The sequence below is a fragment of the Schistosoma mansoni genome, chromosome W (genome assembly GCF_000237925.1).
Source record: "Schistosoma mansoni strain Puerto Rico chromosome W, complete genome".
NCBI classification, from domain to species: Eukaryota; Metazoa; Platyhelminthes; class Trematoda; order Strigeidida; family Schistosomatidae; genus Schistosoma; species Schistosoma mansoni.
Genome location: NC_031502.1, coordinates 6736511 through 6757731, shown reverse-complemented (window position 1 = coordinate 6757731; position 21221 = coordinate 6736511). Strand labels below are relative to the sequence as shown.

General features: G+C 36.7%; 1 protein-coding gene across 2 annotated transcripts in view; it reads left to right on the top strand.

Moving 5' to 3' along the window:
• Window positions 1–582: 582 nt before the first annotated feature.
• The window catches only part of Smp_031040.1 (putative zinc phosphodiesterase), a gene marked incomplete at its 3' end in the record, with an annotated part of 31995 nt that continues 11356 nt past the window's right edge, over window positions 583–21221 (top strand). The window contains exons 1-13 of one of the 2 annotated variants that reach the window (XM_018800045.1): window positions 583–992; window positions 1033–1095; window positions 1129–1193; window positions 2990–3044; window positions 3188–3211; window positions 5172–5239; window positions 6602–6660; window positions 8496–8568; window positions 10284–10510; window positions 11187–11379; window positions 15931–16034; window positions 17892–18022; window positions 19965–20070. In XM_018800045.1, coding sequence (XP_018653896.1) covers window positions 1065–1095; window positions 1129–1193; window positions 2990–3044; window positions 3188–3211; window positions 5172–5239; window positions 6602–6660; window positions 8496–8568; window positions 10284–10510; window positions 11187–11379; window positions 15931–16034; window positions 17892–18022; window positions 19965–20070 — 1136 coding nt within the window. In that variant the 5' untranslated portion in view covers window positions 583–992; window positions 1033–1064. Of the gene's footprint in view, window positions 993–1024; window positions 1096–1128; window positions 1194–2989; window positions 3045–3187; window positions 3212–5171; window positions 5240–6601; window positions 6661–8495; window positions 8569–10283; window positions 10511–11186; window positions 11380–15930; window positions 16035–17891; window positions 18023–19964; window positions 20071–21221 lie in introns of both variants that reach the window. The other variant, XM_018800044.1, reaches the window with a different exon arrangement.

Here is a 21221-nt window from a genome sequence, read left to right as displayed (position 1 = left end):
CTTCAAGAGGACACTGGATGAACATATGTCCGTCCACATATTGATATCTCCCGCATGGACCAGCTGTGTCTGATGCATTTTTTACGATTTAGCTACTGCTATAATCATCACACAACATTCAGTTATGCCTGTCTGTTTTATTACCATCCCCTTTTCTCCTCCTATTCTTACATTTCTGTATCCTCATACTATCTGGAATTACCTAGTTATTTATTTATCAAAACAATCGTCTTCTCTTAGCATTAGAATTTGGTTTTTTGTTTCCTGAATTGCCACCAAATAACCTCCTTCTTGGTGACGCGATAGCTGCTGGCAACCAAAAGATTTGCTGCCCTGAAGCAAACACGCACTCAAGGTTCAAGATATATAAATCCACAATTATCAAACTGACTAAACTTGTACATTCGAGTTGCCAAACGACTACCCATTGAACATAACCAAAAACCCGGAACCGTACAGAGTCTACAAGAAACAAGCCCAAATAATTAAATCAGTTTATAAAACCTCGTGAATATTGGACATTAAGTTGGCATTGAGGTAATTTGGTGATACCATCAAAAGGTGTGCTACGTCTTGACGTGATTTACCTGGCATATCTGTGTATGTGTCATTCTAACTTACGGGTGATACTACACTTAAACCACTAGATCCAAAACTTTTAAATCTGTTGAGGTTCATCTGATATTTTTTGTTCTGGCTACAAATATCTTTTCCTATCACGTTTCCAAGGGTACAGGTAACTTCGTTGAAGCTTGCAGTGAGTGAATGCTGCGTCCCTCGTTGTGTTACGTACGTTTGATAACAACACCTAAACGGTTCCTGAAACATAAACGCCCTGAAGATAGGATGATACCACCACCACACTCAATATCACTAACCGTTGTTGGCAATGGACGTGCTGGTTCCTCGAAATCGATGCTCATTGACACAGGAGTATGTCGTTATCTAGTCAACTGTGGTGAGTCAACACAAAGAGTCCTGGCGGAATATCGGTAATGATGCTCTCAGTTTATCTAGTCATTAGAATGAAAGCTTCGCGCATACAACATGTTTTTCTCACGCGTATGTCTTGGGATTGCACTTCTGGATTACTAGGTTAGTAAAAATTATAGTTGAACATATTTTGAGGTGTGGCATTGACTGCAAAGGCCGCAGGAGTTAAGAAGTTAACTATACATGGACCGCCAGAACTAGTAAGTTATCCACCATACGAAATATTATACCTTATCAGCAAAATATATACTTTCAATGTTATTAGGAAATTTTTATTAGGCAGCAAGTATTGAAAATTTATGTTCGGATAAAAGTAATAGTAACTTATCTTTTACAGACAGGTCATTTCGCGTCGCTCAGATATCATTATGTACAATGTTAAATATCCTAAGTCCATTTTCTACACTGTCCGCACCGTTAGTCGACTCAGACATAATGATGATCACAGAATATGGGAAAACTTAAAAACTCATTCTTGTTTCTAGTAAGTAAAAGAAAGTAGGTCATAACTATGTAAGTGTAGATTAGTCTCGTCTAAGACTATTATTCTGGATAAAACTTTTTGCTTAAATCAAAGGCGATCTCGAAAATATTTTGAAGGTTGTCCCTGTAAACTTGAAGAAGCAATTTGACGATGTTAGCGCAATCCATTGGTTATACCCACTAGTAAGGTAGTCATATATATGTACTGTTCAAAGTAGACTAATTAGAGGTTCCTAGGAGAGTTTTACCGATACCATGTCTTGGTTTAAGTTAAAAAATAGCAACGCTAAGATAACGCGCTACCAAAATTGAAAGGGTCACAACCGAAATACGGCTAACATTTAGGACCAGATAGGTCGTCTAAGTCTAGACGTAAGTGAACGATCGGTAAATTTCAAGTTAACATTAGTTTTCATTTCTTACAAAATGGACATGCTTCACGATCTTGTAGATATTGTCAAGTTGGTTAAACTGTTATCATGAGTATGGTTTTGTGCTAATAGCCACCTAGTATTTGATTTTACTGATTGTAAGTGCAAATAATGATATACTTTCATTTTTACTACAACACCACGGTTATAGCTTCCAGCCGCTCCTAAAATCCAGGTAACTCCAAGTACTAATCTAGTGTACTGTTACTTTATACTAGGTGTTAACCTAGTATATGCTAGTGACAGTTCCGGTAGTTGTTCACAACAATTGGAACTGTTACTTAGCCTGTGTGGAACTTAAGTTTAGCTTCAAAGTAAATATAAAGACTATTTCCGTAGAAAAGATGAGTTGGTAATAATTATTGTTCAGGGGTTATGTTCTAGTCTATTGATTTCGTGTTCTTCGTAATATTTCTAGACGTTTGTATTATGCAGTTGAGATATTTTAAATATTTTACACTCATCTATCGGACCATTAGTGCAAGGACCAGTTCGCTTCCGTTTTCAAATGTCTAGGCATTGTCTGAAACAATTATAACCCAAAGCCTGGCACAGAAATCTGTTCTTAGTAATTGAAAGGAATTCTTTCTCCCTCATTGTTTCTTTCTCAACTCAACCGAATTCCATACTTTGGCTGTCGTTGATAATACTGGGTTTTCTATTTCTTTCATTAAGAGGAATAGTTTGTCTTCTTACTCAAACCAAACATTACAATCAGCTCTAGACCTTTGTGTTCAATGGATCGCCTTCAATATTATGAGTAATAGTTATACATGCACTTAACATTTGATCCTAACACCCTAGATGTTGAAATATATCTAAATTCGTACATCCGTTATAGTTCTGTGTTAGAAATATACTATTTGAGTGTTCGATTTCATGTGTACCAAGTCTTGATCTTTATGGCATATTTGATGATTAGTAATTCCGTTTTGTAATTATGCTTAAGTAGTCCTTACAAATTTACAAATCTAAATCATTATGAGGTCATTTTAAATGTTAACTTATAAGTCTTTAGGTCAATTGAAATCCCTTTACCTAATGAACATTGTTTGTATTTAAAAATTTTTTTATGCCCTTAGGAACGCCTGATGCAATTAACTCGTCCGTTTACTAATTGTAAAACAACCGATATCGGTAAGTTTTTCATGCTCTTGAATCAAATAGCTCTCTTTCATGATTAAAAGCTCTCTCTTCTATTAATCGACTAGCTCCATTTTAACCAGTTTTTTGCGTACCTTTTAAAATTGACTTAGTTTGGTGTTTTCTCTTCGTTTCAGTCATGAGTGAAATTCATAAGAAGTGTTACACTGATGATGCATTTCGCGTACAATCTTTCCAAATATTCAAGCCAACAAACGTAAATGAAGAACCAGGCAAGTTTTTACTTGTTGAACATTTTCCCAACGTTTAGTTGTTACATTAAAACTTGGTAACCAATATCCCCGACTCAGCCTGTTGTCTGAAATACATGTTCGTTTAGGTTCTACCATGCCATATGCCAGCAATCTCTTCGAAGACATCGTTTGCAATGACTCAGGTGCATTCGTTCTTTTCCTTCCCTTAAGTTCTAAAATTCTAAGTTCCTCATAACTTTCTTCTTTTTTTATTTCACTAATTTAAATTTTCTCGAATCGTATCTTTGATCCCTAATCCTTCCAATAGCCACTGATACTGTTACTACCTCTACTATCCATGGATTTGACCTGAAAACTTTATCTCTGTGCTAACGGAGTATGGAAACTTGAACCGATGTACATACGTACCAGGTTCTACTTTGTGACTGACTCAAGGCATTAAATTTCCCTCTATCAAATGCATTTCAATGATTGCGCTTACTTCTTACCTTAAATTACATACCATTATACCATCACTATTATTATCATTATTGAGCCTTGTTTTTATGCCCTTGTGTTTATCAATCAGTTTTAAATGATCAGGCTCGACTATTTTCACCAGTTGAATTTATCCAAATAGTAATATACGGTTAACAATAAACGGCTTGAGGCTAAATTTACTGTCTTCTGCAACTACATTTATCATAAACTGATGTTGGTGTTTCATTGAAGGGGCTTTATTTAGAGGACTTATTTAAACAGCCTACCCATCTTTGCCCCCACATACTCTTTCATCTATAGAAAACTCATGAAAGTCAATGTACTAATATGAAAGTTGTCTCTAGGGATCGAAGTTAAAATATTCAAAAACATGATTTGCGATAGAAGGCAGGGTATTTGGGGGATTCCTTGTTATCTAGGAGGTTTTCTGTGATTTGGTTGGATGGAATTTCCGCCATTAGAATTGATGGACAGAATGCTAATTGATAGATGAACGTAATAATATAGTGTGACTGAGTGATGGCTTCTCACGACACTGTATAGTTAGCTCATACTCCTTAATGGTTAGGACTCAAAGACAAGACCACTAGTCAGACGAATAGTTTTTCATGTAATAAAATAACACTTATCTACAAAATATGAACACAAAATTGTTATAACTTGTGGCCGAATGGACGCCCTGTTAGTGCATAACGTGATAATACCGCCAATTAGAGAGCAGCAAATTATCGATCAGACCAATGACACACGAAACCCGTACGAGCAGTCTAGAGTACCTATCGGTCCTGCTTTCTGTCTAGCCCATCCAGTTAAGTTCAAAACACCAATCTCAACCTCTGCGGTATAAATCATTATATGTCAAACATATTGGGTTTATATACCAAACAAACAGACCACATCGTACCATAAAATAGAAAATAACATTTGTACAATATTCAGCCAAATGTGGCTATGAATAAGGGAGATAGTAAGTGATAGACAGGGCATAATTCAAGAACGGTAAATCATATGACAACAGCTCATAAGGCAAAATAAAGCTCATAATAAGGGGGATATGAATATGAACAGTTTAGTTATTTAGCAATTATACGACAAAAATATATGCATAGTATTGGTTCATAAATGGATCCCAAAGTTACCATTCACTATTCTTATCGCGACATAACAAAAATAAACATGGTAAAATGTTATAGGCTATTGAAAGAAATTAGCTGGTAGGTCACTCATTCTCTCATCACTTAAAACCTGACTGCTAAGCCTAATCTTTGGGCATCTTACCTTTCTTAATCTGTTTTCCTTGTTAACTTCAATCCTCGTTATTCTTCTTGTCGAAAGCATTTCTGTATCTAAAATCATAAGCCAAATTCGAGCACTATGTTGTTGCGTACATCGCGACTGATGTTTTCTTTGATATTTTATCTTGTAGTCTACAAACGACGAAAAGAAAATCTGGATCATGTGTCAGAATCTAGTGTTTTTATGTACTACTTCCAGGTTAGTCAAATTAAGAGATAGATATCCACACTTTTGTCTCATCCGCGATTTATAGTTCACCATCATTTTAGTATAGGTTATATTAAAACCCATAAAGATCTAGTGTTTTAATTCACTCTTGTTATATAAAAACTTTCAAACGTACTTGATCTTTTTGTTTGGTAAAGTTTACAACTTTTAAATACTTTGAGATCGAAGTGTTAAGTCTGTTGTTATCCAACCCATTCAGCCACAACATGAGACCTAGGTACCCTAATTGCTTAGTATTCCTCGGACATCACTTCACTCACGCCCAAAATATGAACACGGCTTGGACAGGTACGTAATTATATTCCAAATAAATCAAGTTGGACGGGAATCACTATAAGAAGAACAGTATATCTATACACGAGGTTTCATAATCTTCAGTTGTCCGCCAGTGCTGATTGACTGGAAACGGGTCAAAGGAAAACTTTTTTCTGTTTAACTTACCAAAAACTGGATGTTGTTGTATGTTAATTCAATCTAATATACATTGCCTGCTAAAAGTCCTGTAACCTAAGCCCCCAAATGCCCTGGTACGGCCGAGAGTGGGGAGAGTCTGCTCTCCCTCTCGAAATGCTCTCATATGGCCACGCGAATATATAGCCTCTGCCAGGGAAGTCCTACTCACTGCCTTCTTGTGGCGGGGGGTGTTGTTCACAAAAGTGAGAGGACGAAAAGCGAATGTCCGGAGCTTTAACCAGGTTGGTGGATACAGAGGATCCACATAAGGGATTTGAAAAACCCTAGTTCCAAACCAATGGTGCACATGGGCTTCGGTACCCTGAAGAGACAAATGGAGTATGAACCAATTGTTGGTCACCGGCTATCATGGGACTGCATCTCCTCACGATGCTCCACTGCCTTGTGGACTAGACCTTTAGGTCAAAGGCTCGGGGTATGGCCCCCTAAGAAAACCACCTGATTCAGTCTAGGCACCTGGGCAGTATCACAGCCCTCACACAAATCGAATGAGATTTGTGAGGCGCATATTTATCTGGTGCTTCCTTGTACCAATATTTATGTGTTTAAATAAATAATAATAATAATGTGATGGAATATCGAAACTACTGACAAATCTGTCTGTCAAACTTTCTCTGCATTGTTTGACTCGCATCTGTAAAATCTCAATTTGTTTATAAGCGAAAATCTAGTCGATATCCTTCTGTAGTAAAAAAGAACTACTTTCACATCAGTCTAATTTTTGAAATGATCAAATTAAGTAAAATTCTACTATTATCACTCACAACCATTTCAATGTCATGTTTCATGACAAATTTCAATTCATATTCAATTACAGTAATTATATTTTAATTTCTCTGTTTTATTGCTGTTCATTAGCCATTTCGCACACGTCGTAAGTTGATTATGTCAAAATTCAATGAAGCATGTATACCAGCGTAAGTCGATAGTAGCCTTTTAAATATAATTCTACCGCGTCTTCCTAATCCCACTCTTTTAGAGCTCTGCTCTCAACCATTAAGTTGCAGGTTTGAGTCTCCCTCCACCTACTTTGGTCTGGGCGGGTAGGTAGTATCACTATCCCTCACACTTGTGCCTCAAACCCGGGTACACTAGTCCTTAATGGACAAATGAGTTTTATCATTATTTGGTCAAGCAGTTTGTGATCCCGCTCTAACTACTGAGGTTCGAACAGCGGGTTTGCATCACTGGACTTCACACAAAGTGTAACTTAAAAACAAGCACACTAACTCGTAATTGGTATAAAATTTACATTATTAATAACAAACAACCCTTCAGTTCATACGGTTTATGGGATGCCAAATTATAATAAACACATTGGGAAATGACTACCAAAATGAATTTTTAAAAATTACATTTAAAGTTTTTTTGAAACCCGTCACTGTATGACAAAATAATGCGAAAAAATCGACAGGTCAACTTTCTGCTGGCTACTCATAATTAAGCTGTGTTGAAATTCAATAAAATCTTACTACTCAATCTTCATGCTTATCAGAACTGTAGTAATTTTCCTTTGATAGTCTAGTTGCAGAGAAAAATATCTTACACCTTAATCTCAGAGTTTGAGATAGTTTATTCTGAGTAGATAGAGATAAATATTTATGCATCTTAGAGTGATTTAACTGTAAATTATTGTGCAAAATAAATGTTATGACAAGTGATGACTTTCATCAGTAACCGTCATACTTTTGCTATGGGCTGATGATAATGTAAGATATTTCCTAGAATTATTTTATAAGTAAATTTTACTATTTATATGGAATACAAAGAAACTGCAGTAAAATCGCAGCTGTCTTTGAATTCAAGATATTGTTCCGAAAAGTTGAATTACCCAATTTATGGAAACTGATTTAAAGAGTTGTGATGTTTCAGTATATACGAACCAAACAAAAGTATCCTTTATCCTACAATTCCATATCAAAAAGCAGATCGTTTCTTTTACTTAATCTAGGATTTCATAAGTAAAACCTGTCGAAATCATCAATAACCTGATATCTTTATCAGCGGATCACTTGAAAAGCCGCTTACTGTAATCTTTTTTATATATCGTGCTACACGGTAGCATTAAATAAGAATTGGTGATTATCGAAGATCATTCTTGATCTTTAAGTCAAATTTCTTTACTTTCTATGATATTAATTCTCACAACTGACATTTTTTTAATCATTCTTACCAACAATAAAATTTCTGTGCAAATTCTTAAAATACAATTAGCATTTACAAACTAGTCATATAATTCTTTTTGTTGCGGTACAAATATGGTACCGCTTTCTTAGTTAATCATTGCTTGATGAACGGTATTCATTCTTAAAATAAACCGAATTCTTAATAATATTAAGGAGAATAGCAAATACTTTGAGCACTTATCTAAATCAAATTCTTTACATTTAAAGTAACTTCTAATACATAAATGACAAGTCATTTAGATTTTATAGTTTGGAAAATAATAGCAACAAGATAGACATTCGGAACTAACTGATTCATCATCATTATGGGAACCTAAAATTGAACACTTTACAAGGATGAGAATCTGTGTTCACCACCAAATCGCTTACTTTTGTTGTTTTATGTACAGTGGCTTAAACAATGGTTTATTATTTTATACTTCTTTGATGTGTACTCATCGGATTGGCTTAAGTATGCTAAAGTTTTCCCTCAATTAATTTACCTTTCGCTACTCATTTTTTTGCGAGAGATATTCAGTTTGTTCATATTTTTAATTTTGAATTGTTTCCAACTTTTCATTTTATAGATCTGTTCTGAAATCCGGGGAAATACAAACTGTTATAAATGGAGAAAATTTAATTTTAAGTGATGGACGTATAGTGAGTAAATTTTTTCAGACTCTTGTGATTTATAATTAAACTTACTCTAAGCATAAATCAGACTGGTAGCTTGTCGTTTTAGCAAATTGTCTGATAAGTATTTATCTGTTAACCAGACATATAGATATAGCGGTAGATTAATAGTCAAATCACTGCACCGGTAAGTCCCATCTTCGAACCCTACTCCATGTACTTCGGTTTTGGTCATTGGTTTGTATCATCACTCCTCACAAATAACGTGGCTCAAAGCCAAATATATAGAACTCTGGTGGGTTCGTTACAAAAATATATAAATCAAAAGTTGTTGTAAAAAAAAGTATTAATGTGCAGTCAACAGATTTTCTAATAAAATGTAAAGTATTTAGAGCTGTCAATTAACACCAACTGAAATAGTTGAACTGTCCGATAATTATTCCTATACTTTATAATATCTAGTGAATTGAAATAACTACTGGAAGTATTATCTATATACTTATTTAAACATACAAACATTGGTATAAAAATCATCAAATGTATATGCGCCACACTTCATTATCCGATTTGTGTTAGGGCGCCCAAACCGAAGTAGATGACTTTCTTACGGGGTCACTTCCCGAGCCTTTGACCTAGAGGTCTAATCCACAAGGCGATACAGTCACATGCTCGCTGGTGACAAACAATTGGTTCATACGCCATTTGTTCCCTCAGGATCCCGGAGTTCATGTGACCCTTGGTTTGGAACCAACATACTCCAACTTTCTTACGTGGATCATGAGAACCCACCAACCAAGTTTAAGCGTCGGGCATCCGCTTTTTGTCCTCCCAATTCCGTAAACAACACCCCCACCACGAGAAGGCAGTGAGTAGAACTTCTCCGACAGTGGCTGTATGCGTGTGGCCATGTAAAAGCATTTCGAGAGGGAAGGCTGACTTTCCCCACTCTCGACCGTATCAGGAAATTCGGGCCAAAGCAAGTATTAGTTGTAAAAGTCGTATACTAATTATTTCAAATGTCCATGGGTATTAGTCAGTGTTTGCGATGATAAAAATTGTCTATTCACACAGACATTTTAGTTTTTTCATAAAAATCTTTTATTGATTTAAGTGACCATTTATTTATTTGAACACAAATATTGGTACAAGGGGGTACCAGATATATATGCGCCACACCATTTCATTTTATTTGTGTGAGGGCTATGATGCTGCCTGGGTGCCCAGACCGAAGCAGGTTGTGTTTCTTAGGGGGCCACACCCCGAGCCTTTGACCTAAAAGTCTGATCCACAAGGCAGTGGAACATCGTGAGGAGATGCAGTCCCATGATAGCCGGTGACCAACAATTGGTTCATACTCCATTTGTCTCTTCAGGGTACCGAAGCCCATGTGCACCGTTGGTTTGGAACTAGGGTTTTTCAAATCCCTTATGTGGATCCTCTGTATCCACCAACCTGGTTAAAGCTCCGGACCTTCGCTTTGCGTTTTCTCAATTTCGTAAACAACAGTAGTGCCACAAGAAGGCAGTGAGTAGGACTTCCCTAGCAGAGGCTGTATACGCATGGTCGTGTGAGAGTATTTCGAGAGGGCGGGTCCTTCCCACTCTCGGCCGTACCAGGGCATTTTGGGGCTATACAAATGGCTATTATAATAATGGCAAGATAAATATGTATTTATCAATCGGATTCTCACTGTATTTATTTTTAATACTATATATATTAGTCTTTTTTTGTTTCATATCTAGATATCTCCGGATGAAGTAACTGCGCCATCACCGCCATCAAAAAATATGCTTTTCATCGACTGTCCGAATTCTGATTACATTCCTGCATTTATATCCAATGAAGAGTTTTTCAATTCTATTCAAGCTGAAGAGTCCAATGAAAATCTGACCTCTGGTGTATCCTTAGTTGTTCATTTTACACCACCTGGCATGTTCTATTCAAACCAGTATCAGAAATTTGTACAGAAGTAAGTTAAAACTCTCACTCACTAGTTATGATAACAAATTCTATGAAAATTGTAGGCGCATTGTAAAGTAAACCTTTCGTGGGCAACGCGAATGAAAATTTGCTTAATTACAGTGCAATAAATAAATAATTTATTTGTAATATCCCAATAAGTAGAAAAATTAGATTTTCTACTCATTGGGATATTACAAATATGTTATTTATTTAAAACAACCTACCCAATGCTCAATTTATTCGAAATTATCAAGTCAAATGTTAGTAATATGTGTACCATGTAGGCGATTAATATTATACGTCGATATAATTCTATTTGCTTTAAGAACTCCTAATCTTTATCCTGGTTATTACAGTCTACTTCCTCCTTTGCATACTTTAGCTTAAGGTTATTGCTGATTCTGATTCTTCTTATCATTACTTAGTCGTCGGAATATGCTAACTAAGAGAAAAGGTATGACAGTTCATAAATCCTGTAAAAGATGTAACGGGAACTTAACTAGCACTCTTATTTTGCTGTATATGTGTTCCTGCTATGATAATTAGCCCTATTTTTAAAGCTGTTATATATGTTCTTTGGGCGTATATTTCGTCTAACTGTGAGTAGTGTCCAAACGCTTTTGTTTGTTCCGAAAAAATTGGCCATTGATCTAAAGGATTTTTATTCTTTTTAATATATTTAGGTTGGAAGAGTGTGCATTGCGAAAATCTGATACAGAGGATCCAACTACAACACTGAAACACTTGGTTCTTGATGGTACTGGTTATGTAACTGATCGTGTTGGTATGTATTCTCAAACATTCATCCTGAATCGGTTTTTCGACTCAAAGGTCTACCCACTGCTTTTCGATATGGCAGATTCCGATACTGTTTCTGTAAGTAGACCATACAATTTATTCATAAATCTACATTTCTTATTTTTGTATATGTAAAACCATATAACGCTTCTCACTTGATCAATGATTTTTCGCTCTACTACATTCGCTTGTATTCATATTTTTACCGGGTCAATTTTTCTCTTGACCTAAAGTGACTAAAACCTGATTGTAGGCTACATGGTAGAACTAAATATTTTGTAGTCGATGGACCTTGTATGCTTGAGAATTATGGAAGGTATTGTCATGGAGTTACTAGAAAATCTCGAGATTTCAGGCTTTATTCTGGCGATTTTGTGTGTGTCTATCAATCCGAATTTCTTGTTAAACTTTTGTTCATTGTACATTCTTTGTTTGACATGGACTCCATTCGTGCTAAGAGTTACAAGTGAACCTCTTCAATCATAGATTTTCTTGCCTTAATGATATTTCTATCTTCAGTTGTACTTTTGCGGTAAACACTCTCCCACTAAAAAGGACCAGAATTTTGAACCCCAGTCCACTTTGCATTATTCTGTCTTTGGAGCAAGGCCTTTGAATGTATAAGATAAACATTCCTTACGCCTGTTACCCCTCGTCGAGGAGCATAGGCCGCTCACCAGCATTCTCCATCCAACTCTGTCCTGAGCCTTCCTTTCCAGTTCTTTCCAGTTGCTATTCATCCTTTTCATATCGGCTTCTATTTCCCGGCGTAGTGTGTTCTTCGGCCTTCCTCTTTTCCGCTTCCCTTCCGGATTCCAAGTTAGGGATTGAGTCGTGATGCACATTGGTGATTTCCTTAATGTATGTCCGATCCACTTCCAACGTCTTTTCCTAATTTCCTGTTCAGCTGGAAGCTGGTTTGTCCTCTCCCATAAAACGCTGTTGCTGATAGTATCCGGCCAATGAATGTTGAGTATTTTGCGTAGACAACTGTTTATAAATACTTGTACCTTCCTGATGATGACCGTAGTAGTTCTCCACGTTTCAGCTCCATACAGCAGGACTGTCTTGACGTTCGTATTAAAGATTCTGACCTTGAAATTGGTTGAGAGTTGTTTTGAGTTCCATATGTTCTTCAATTGTAGAAATGCTGCCCTTGCTTTGCCAATCCTCGCCTTTACATCTGCATCTGATCCTCCTTGTTTGTCAACGATGCTCCCCAGGTACTTGAATGTTTCCACCTCTTCCAGAGTTTCGCCATCAAGTGTGATTGGGTTGGTGTTCTCCGTGTTGCATTTGAGAATCTTGCTTTTTCCTTTGTGAATGTGGAGACCTATCGATGCGGAGGCTGCTGCTACATTTGCGGTCTTCATCTGCATTTGTTCGTGTGTATGAGAGAGGAGGGCTAGGTCATATGCGAAGTCCAAATCATCTAATTGATTCCGAGCTGTCCATTGTGTTCCGTATTTCCTTTCAGATGTCGAATTCTTCATAATCCAGTCAATCACTAGAAGGAAGAGGAATGGGAAGAGTAGACAGCCTTGTCTGACTCCGGTCCTTACTGGAAATGCATCTGTCAGCTGTCCTCCATGCACCACTTTGCACTGTAGTCCATCGTATGAGTTTTGGATAATGTTGACAATCTTTTCAGGAACTCCATAGTGTCGAAGAAATTTCCATAATGTTCTCCTATCCACGCTGCCAAACGCCTTCTCATAGTCGATGAAGTTGACGTATAGTGATGAGATCCACTCAACTGATTGTTCCACGATGATCCGTAGTGTCGCAATCTGGTTTGTGCACGACCGATCCTTACGGAATCCAGCCTGATGATCCCTAAGTTCGGCGTCTACTGCGTCTTTCATCCGATTCAGTAGCACTCTGTTGAAAACTTTTCCTGGTACTGATAACAAACTGATGCCTCTGTAGTTCTCACATTGGCTCAGATCTCCTTTCTTTGGTATCTTGATGAGATATCCTTCTTTCCAGTCCATTGGCACTTGTTCCTCTTCCCAAATCTTCTTGAATAGAAGGTGAAGCATATTTGCAGTTATTTCAATGTCTGACTTCAGTGCTTCTGCTGGTATATTGTCAGGTCCTGCTGCCTTCCCACTTTTGATTTGTCTGATGGTCATCTTGACTTCTTCGATCGTTGGTGGAGTGACATCTATTGGAAGGTCTGTGTGGGCTGCTTCGATGTTCGGTGGATTCAATGGAGCTGGTCTATTCAGCAGTTCCTCGAAGTATTCTGCCCATCTTTTCCTCAGTCCTTGAATCTCAGTGATTGTCTTTCCTTCTTTGTCCTTGACTGGTCTCTCTGGTTTGCTATATCTCTCTGCCAATTTCTTCGTTGTATCATATAGTTGTCTCATATTCCCTTCTCTTGCAGCTTTTTCCGCCGCCGTTGCTAGTTCTTCCATGTATTTCTGCTTGTCGGCTTTAATGCTTTTCTTCACTTCCCTGTTTGCTTCTGCGTAGTCTGCTTGTGCTTTGACTTTCTCTGCTCGTGTTCGGCTGTTTTTAATTGCTAGTTTCTTGTTCTTCCTTTCTTGAATTTTGTCCAGGGTTCCCATAGAGATCCATTCCTTGTGATGATGCTTCTTAGGACCAAGAACCTCCTGACACGTTGAAGTTAGTGCTTCTTTTATCCCTTTCCAGTTGTCCTCCAAAGTAGTTTCTTGTTCATTCAGTAGATCCTGTAGAGCTTGGAACCTGTTGTTGAGAGTTATCTTGAATTCATGGAGCTTGTCAGTATCTCGAAGGAAGGCTGTATTGAACCTTTGTAGTGCTGTTTGTCCAGTTGTCCAGTGTTTCTTTAGCTTCAGTCTCATCTTGGCTACAACCAGGTGGTGATCTGAAGCTATGTCAGCTCCTCTCCGGGTTCTCACATCTTCCATTGATCTTCGGAATTTTTTGTTGATACAGATGTGATCTATCTGGTTCTCTGTGGTTTGGTCCGGTGAGATCCATGTAGCTTTGTGTATGCGCTTGTGTGGGAATATTGTGCCGCCTATAACCAATTTGTTGAATGCACATAGGTTTGCAAGTCTCTCCCCATTTTCATTGCTCTCTCCTAATCCACGTCGTCCAATTACATCTTCATATCCTGTGTTGTCCACTCCAACTTTAGCATTTAGATCTCCCATCAGGATGGTGAGGTCCTTTCGTGAGCACTTCTCTATAATTGATTGCAGCCTTTCATAGAACTGATCTTTATCATCGTCGTTGCTATCATTGGTGGGTGCATAACATTGGATAACGTTCATTGTGATCCCTTGCTTCTTTGTTCTGAATGATGCTTTGATTATCCTGGGTTCATGAGATTCCCATCCCACAAGTGCATTTCGTGCTTCTTTGGATAGCATTAGAGCAACTCCCTGAGTATGTGGAGCATTTTCCGCTTCGTGACCGGAGTACAGCAGCATCTCTTCTGTACCTAGCCTTTGTTGTCCAGTTTGTGTCCAATGGGTTTCGCTGATTCCGAGTACTGCCAAGTTGTATCTCCTCATTTCCATTGCTATTTGACTGGTCTTTCCTGTCTCCCACATTGTCCGTACGTTCCATGTACCTATAAAGAGTGTTGCTCTGGTTGTTAGAAGGTGCATCGGTCTCGTGACTTCCGAAGAGTTTCGGCTTTCATCATGAGACGTCATAATTATTCCTTCAACTCCCAGGGCAGAGTTTAAATGATTTGAATTATTTTTTCTGGTTAGCGTTTTTTTTAGCGAGTTAGCTTTTCTACGGGATGGGGTCGCTAACCCCATGCCCAACCCTCCTCCTCTACCCGGGCTTGGGACCGGCAGTAACTCTAGAAGAGCTATAGGCAGAGTTATACGATAAACATAGGCTGCAATTATTTGATCACAAGTGTCCTCGGAGCATTGCTCATGTATGATGAGACAGCCGAGTGATTAATACTGAGATCAAACGTAGAGCTACTAGGCAATTATGACAAATCGTTTAATAAAGTCGTGAATTTTGATTAATTGAGGCGGCTGTGATACATGTTACATGTTTGCAGCTACGAATTACCTCGATATGGAATGTTGCATGAAGTAAGAGTAGATTGGTAAACGTAATTTCACTCCATGAAGTCACTAATTGTCGGACTGAACCATGTTTTTAGATCCAGTCTATCTGATTAGGATGATTTTTGTAATCGATGGTTGGAGACGTCAAGTCATGTGATTCAATATCAGCCTTAAAGGTACAGATGTTTCTACTTTTGATTCTTCTCTGGATCTTATGTTCCAGTATTCTTTATTAGCTTCTCATTGTCATTTTGAATCATATTTTCAATTTTCAATCTTTCTTACCATCGTTACTACAATTGTCTCGACTCCTTTACTATTCATCATGTTAATGTCATCTCGTCGTGCTGATGCGCTTTGGAGACTTTAGTAAATGCACATCTGCTCCAAACTCCACACTGATTACAACAGGTTAAAAGACATGCACTCAATAATAAGCATATTTATATCACTGTTAACTGTTACAACGTTAAAAATGTTACAACATATTCTTAGTAAACATTTGATTACTTCCAACGTTATTAGGTCATCTTGATTAATTTGTTTATATTCCTCTCAACTACACATTTTAAATTTTTTTATTTTATCATCTAATCAGAAACGGAACGAAACAATATCGAAGAATGTTGATCCTTTCTCTTCCGTTGTAACTGCTGAACCTTATTTACAGTTTTCCTTAAGACCATGGACAGGGTTTAACAAGTAAGATTTCCTGCTGTCTTTCAGAGTTTGCGAAGTTTAAAAAAAACAACGAAAATTTTAATATATTAACCCAATCCGAATTTTTAGTAATAATTACTCAAATACCTCTATTTATGTAGAGATTCTGGTTGTGTCGAGTTTTCTGAATACCTTGAGCAAAAGTGCTACGTTTGAAGAGATTACGATATCACCTAAATTGGCGAAAGGAACGAAAGTCAGCAACACAACAACAGGACAAGCCAAGCTATTCCATTGCACTCCAGCCCTACTTACTAAAGGAAAAAGACCAGATTCAGCCGAGGGATATGTATATTCTACAGGCAGTTGGAAAAGCGAACGAACAAGTGCACAACTCATGCGTATATATATAATACAAAAATGTCCTTGGAAAACGTCACAAAATAACGTGCTAAAAAGGAAACAAACTGATGACATTTAAGACCCTTCCAAGTGGGAAATACAAACTGAAGGTAAAAGTGGGCGTTGTTGGCGCGAAAAAGAGAAATTTAAATTTCCGAAATAAAATTACAAAATGAGACGTTTACCAAGTGATTTCTAAGGATCTAGCATCTCCAACAGAAAGTCCGAGAAAGTTTGGTATAAGTTTTTCTCCCTATAAGTTCAAAATTTAACTTCAGGAATGCTCTGCATCAACACCTACTCTGATTATATGAAGTAAATTAGTTGAGCACACTGATAACTATCATCCTAAAAGTCTCACTCCTACATGGTTAGTTTATAAAGATATTCTTGCATAGATTTATAAAGCTCATTGGATTTTTGCGAACTCAAATCACCTGTAATGTGGGCGAAGTATCCATCTAACAACCAAGGAGTAAGTATACTGCCTAGCAGTCCCCTTCAAGTTACTGTACGGCCGTGGAACAAGGCCTTTGAGTGTATAAGATAAACATAGGCTGTAATTATTTGATCACAAGTGTCCTCGGAGCATTGCTCATGTATGATGAGACAGCCGAGTGATTAATACTGAGATCAAACGTAGAGCTACTAGGCAAGTATGACAAATTGTTTAATAAAGTCGTGAATTTTGATTAATTGAGGCGGCTGTGATACATGTTACATATTTGCAGCTACGAATTACCTCGATATGGAATGTTGCATGAAGTAAGAGTAGTTTGGAAAAATACTAGGCATACAGATTGAGGTGTGACACCAGTCCACGAAATCACTGTCTACTGAACTGAATCATGCCAATAGACGCAAGAGACACATTATCTGAAGTCATTTCCATAATCGTTTTCAGTGGTTGAAGACCTAAGGTAACTGCAAAGAAAATCTCAATTATCTGGTTATGTCGATAAGTGTTAGTTCTTTTTTGTAATGATAACTACGAGTAAAATCTTTGAAACTTGTATTTCCACACAATCTTTTCTATTTTCTTTTTGATTGTCACTACTTTTAATTTGCAAATTTTTCTGTCACCGTAATTTCCGGTTACTGTATATAAAGAGTTGTTCCATTTCAATTCGTCTTCGTCAAATGTCAAGTTTTTACTATCAACAATACTGCTTTAGTTCGGGCTCTATCTTTCGATCTCGTTAATTTTTCGCTATGCTAATGTGTTTTGGCAATTTGGGTCAATGTTAGTTTGTTTCATTTGCTACACTGATTATGAATTGCTGTTTTAATCGCTTTTATCATTGTACATTTTGTACGATTAAAACAGTAATTTAGGATTCAATATTTTATTTCCGCATGTAACCTGAATAATATTTTTTTCCTGATTTCTGTCGCAATTAACATCATATCCTGGCATGAATTATTTATTATTCGAAATAATAATATAGTAGGATTTATATTCAACCTTTGTAAGTTTTCATTTCCTTCATAATTTAGACCTACTTATCCACAATTGAATGGTGATGAATTTGTGTCACAAATTTTTGATCCAATTTATATGAGTTTACAAGAAGCAGAAGAACAATTTGTCAAAATGAGAGAATCCATTGAATCCAACAAACCACCAGGTGAATTTTCTGATTAGATAATGTTCTGCAAATGCTTTTTATTGAAACATTGCATGTTTAGTGGGTGCAGGTTGATTTATGTTCCATCTAATGTTAATTTTACACTGATATCAATTCTAAATCAAGCATTAGAATTGATCGACTCATGAAAGGAAAAAAAAAAGAGAATTAACAAGAGAAGAGAATATAATTGACCATAATAAGGTTACGATAAGTATGAGTTTTAGAGACTGGTAAAGATTTTAATCATTTTCTTTTAGTTATCTCTGACTAATGTGATCATAAACAGTTTATTTATCTCAATTTAAAGTGGTTTAGATTATCCCAAACGGTACTGGGTTCTAGTTCTGAAGTGAACATGAACATCCAGCTAACGAGTCTCGAATAGGATGAAATGCGCGTCCTGGATTCCATTGCTAGCCATATTTCATTTATTCTATATCAAGTTTATTTATTTGTTTGTTGTACGATTGTCAGCATGTTGCAGTTGATAAATGTACAGAAACAAAACCCTGGCATTTTAACAATTTCAGACGATCAATTTAGTACCACTGGTAATATTAAATGAAGTGTTTTTAGTAGGAGAGATTAAATTTGCGTCAATTCACGTTTTGTTTAAATCCCATATCATTTGGAATAGACAACATTTGCCTTTCCTTCAAAGTAAATCCGACTTTATTCATAAAATTTGTACTAGATTAGAAATAGGTAGATTATTTATAAAAGTAAACTCGAGTATGCGTTACAGAACTATTCGAGCATAAAAACAATTTTATCATTGAATAAGAAAACCATTACTTTTAATTTTCAAATAGCCAAAAAACTATTCAACTTATATTCTTTGTTATTACCACAAGTGGCTTGTGGAGATTGTTAAATTTCATAGTTTATATCACATACTGATATTATATATTTATTGAAAACCAGGAAGTATCAGACCCCCGAATGCCCTGGTACGTCCGAGAGTGGGGAGGACCCGCCCTCTCTCTCTCTCGAAACTCTCTCACACGGTCACGCGTGTACAGCCTCTGCTAGGGAAGTCCTACTCACTGCCTTCTCGTGGCACTACTGTTGTTTACGAAATTGAGAGGACGCAAAGCGAAGGTCCGGAGCTTTAACCAGGTTGGTGGATACAGAGGATCCACATAAGGGATTTGAAAAACCCTAGTTCCAAACCAACGGTGCACATGGGCTTCGGTACCCTGAAGAGACAAATGGAGTATGAACCAATTGTTGGTCATCGGCTATCATGGGACTGCATCTCCTCACGATGCTCCACTGCCTTGTGGATCAGACTTTTAGGTCGAAGGCGGCGGGTGTGACTCCCTAAGAAAACCACCTGCTTCGGTCTGGGCAACCAGGCAGTATCACAGCCCTCACACAAATAAAATGAAATGGTGTGGTGCATATATATCTGGTACCCCCTTGTACCAATATTTGTGTTCAAATGAATAAATAAGTATCAGACAGTCGTGCGCACTTACGACTCCACTTGAAATCTAGCCGCGTATCGGAAGATGATCGCTCAATAACACTGGGTTAACATCTAGTGGTCTAAAGTTTAGGCAATTTTTGTGAGATCAAAATATATTGGATTCAATTCCTAGTATAGTCATGGTTTTATACAACTGAGGAGCCCCATATGAGGCGAAACAACTGTCTAGTGCTTCTGTCTAACTAAAATCAGTCTGTATATTCCGTGGTTAAATTTCCATTTTTAGATACTCTTCTAATATATTCTTATAGATTTCATAATTGGGAAATTAATTCTCATAAACACTAGGAAAACTAAACTTATTAATCCTGTCATGAATATATCCGTATCAGCATGTACTTCAGATTTCTAATGACTAAAAAGAACTTGCTTTGATAATTTCTAACAATATTAATTTACACCATATACAAGTGTTAATATGGAATTCTTTTAATGCATATTATTTAGCTCATAGATTAGCATCAGAGGCGTATCCTGAAATCACATTTCTTGGCACTGCATCTTCCTCTCCTAATAAATATCGTAATATCAGTTGTATTCTTATGCAGCTAGAGTTAGTTTTAACCTCTTTTTTGTTATTGTTTCAATTATTAATTGATTTTCATTTGTATAATGTAATCGGCTTTTTATTAATGCATATTGTGAGATAGGAGTTTCAGACTGCAACTCAATGTTTCACCTATCTATATGGTTGTATCTGTCTTAATAAATAAGATAGATTTAAATAGTTCGACATGTTTTTTTTGTCTTAGAAACGTCAACTATCATTGATAAACTTTCCGAATTGCAACATCTTGATTTTCGACTACTTACTTACGCTTGTTACCCCTCGTGGAGAAGCATAGGCCGATCTGTCTTGGATAATTCTTTCCAGTCATTTGCAACTTCGATTCATTCCTTTAATATTAGCTTCCAGTCGACGCAATGTGCTCTTTGATCTTTCTCTTTTCCTTTCCCCCTCAGGATTCCAAGTTAGCGCTTGCCTCGTGATGGAGCTTGATGATTTTCTCAATGTATGTCCTATCCACTTCCATTGTCTTTTCCTGATTTTCTCTTCAGTTGGAACCTGTTTTGTTCCCTTCCACTGTAGACTGTTGCTGATGGTATGCGGCCAACGAATATTGATTATTTTGTGTAGACAATTGTTTATAAATAGTTTTAATTTTTTGATGATGTGTGGTAGTTCTCGATGTTTCAGCTCCGTGCACTAGAACTGTCTTGACGTTCGTATTGAAGATTTTCTTTTCAAGGATTTTTTTTTTGACTACAGTCAACTATAAATAACGTAGAATATATCTTCATAGATTTTTGAAATTATTTTTGATGAATGACAGTTTACAAATTAAATTTTCTACTTAAACCGGTGACTCTATGACTAATTGCTATGAACAACGTTATTAATTGTCCCTGGAAACTGATATCATCATCTCTATGATTTAATTAGTTGAAAATAAATTTACAGTTTCTTCAAAGTGATGTATTCAAGTTCTAAACGAATTTAGCGTTTTGATCGGCAGTTTGATGTTAAAGTTATTTTAAATTTTAATCACTAAAAATTTTGGAGACCTAATTTCCTCTTTGATGTTTTCCTGTAAACTCGATACCTAACTATCATGATACTATGGCTTCTTATCTATATGAAAGTTCACATAGAATGTGATCTTGGCTTTAAATATTTACTTCCGGTTGAAACATTTATTTATT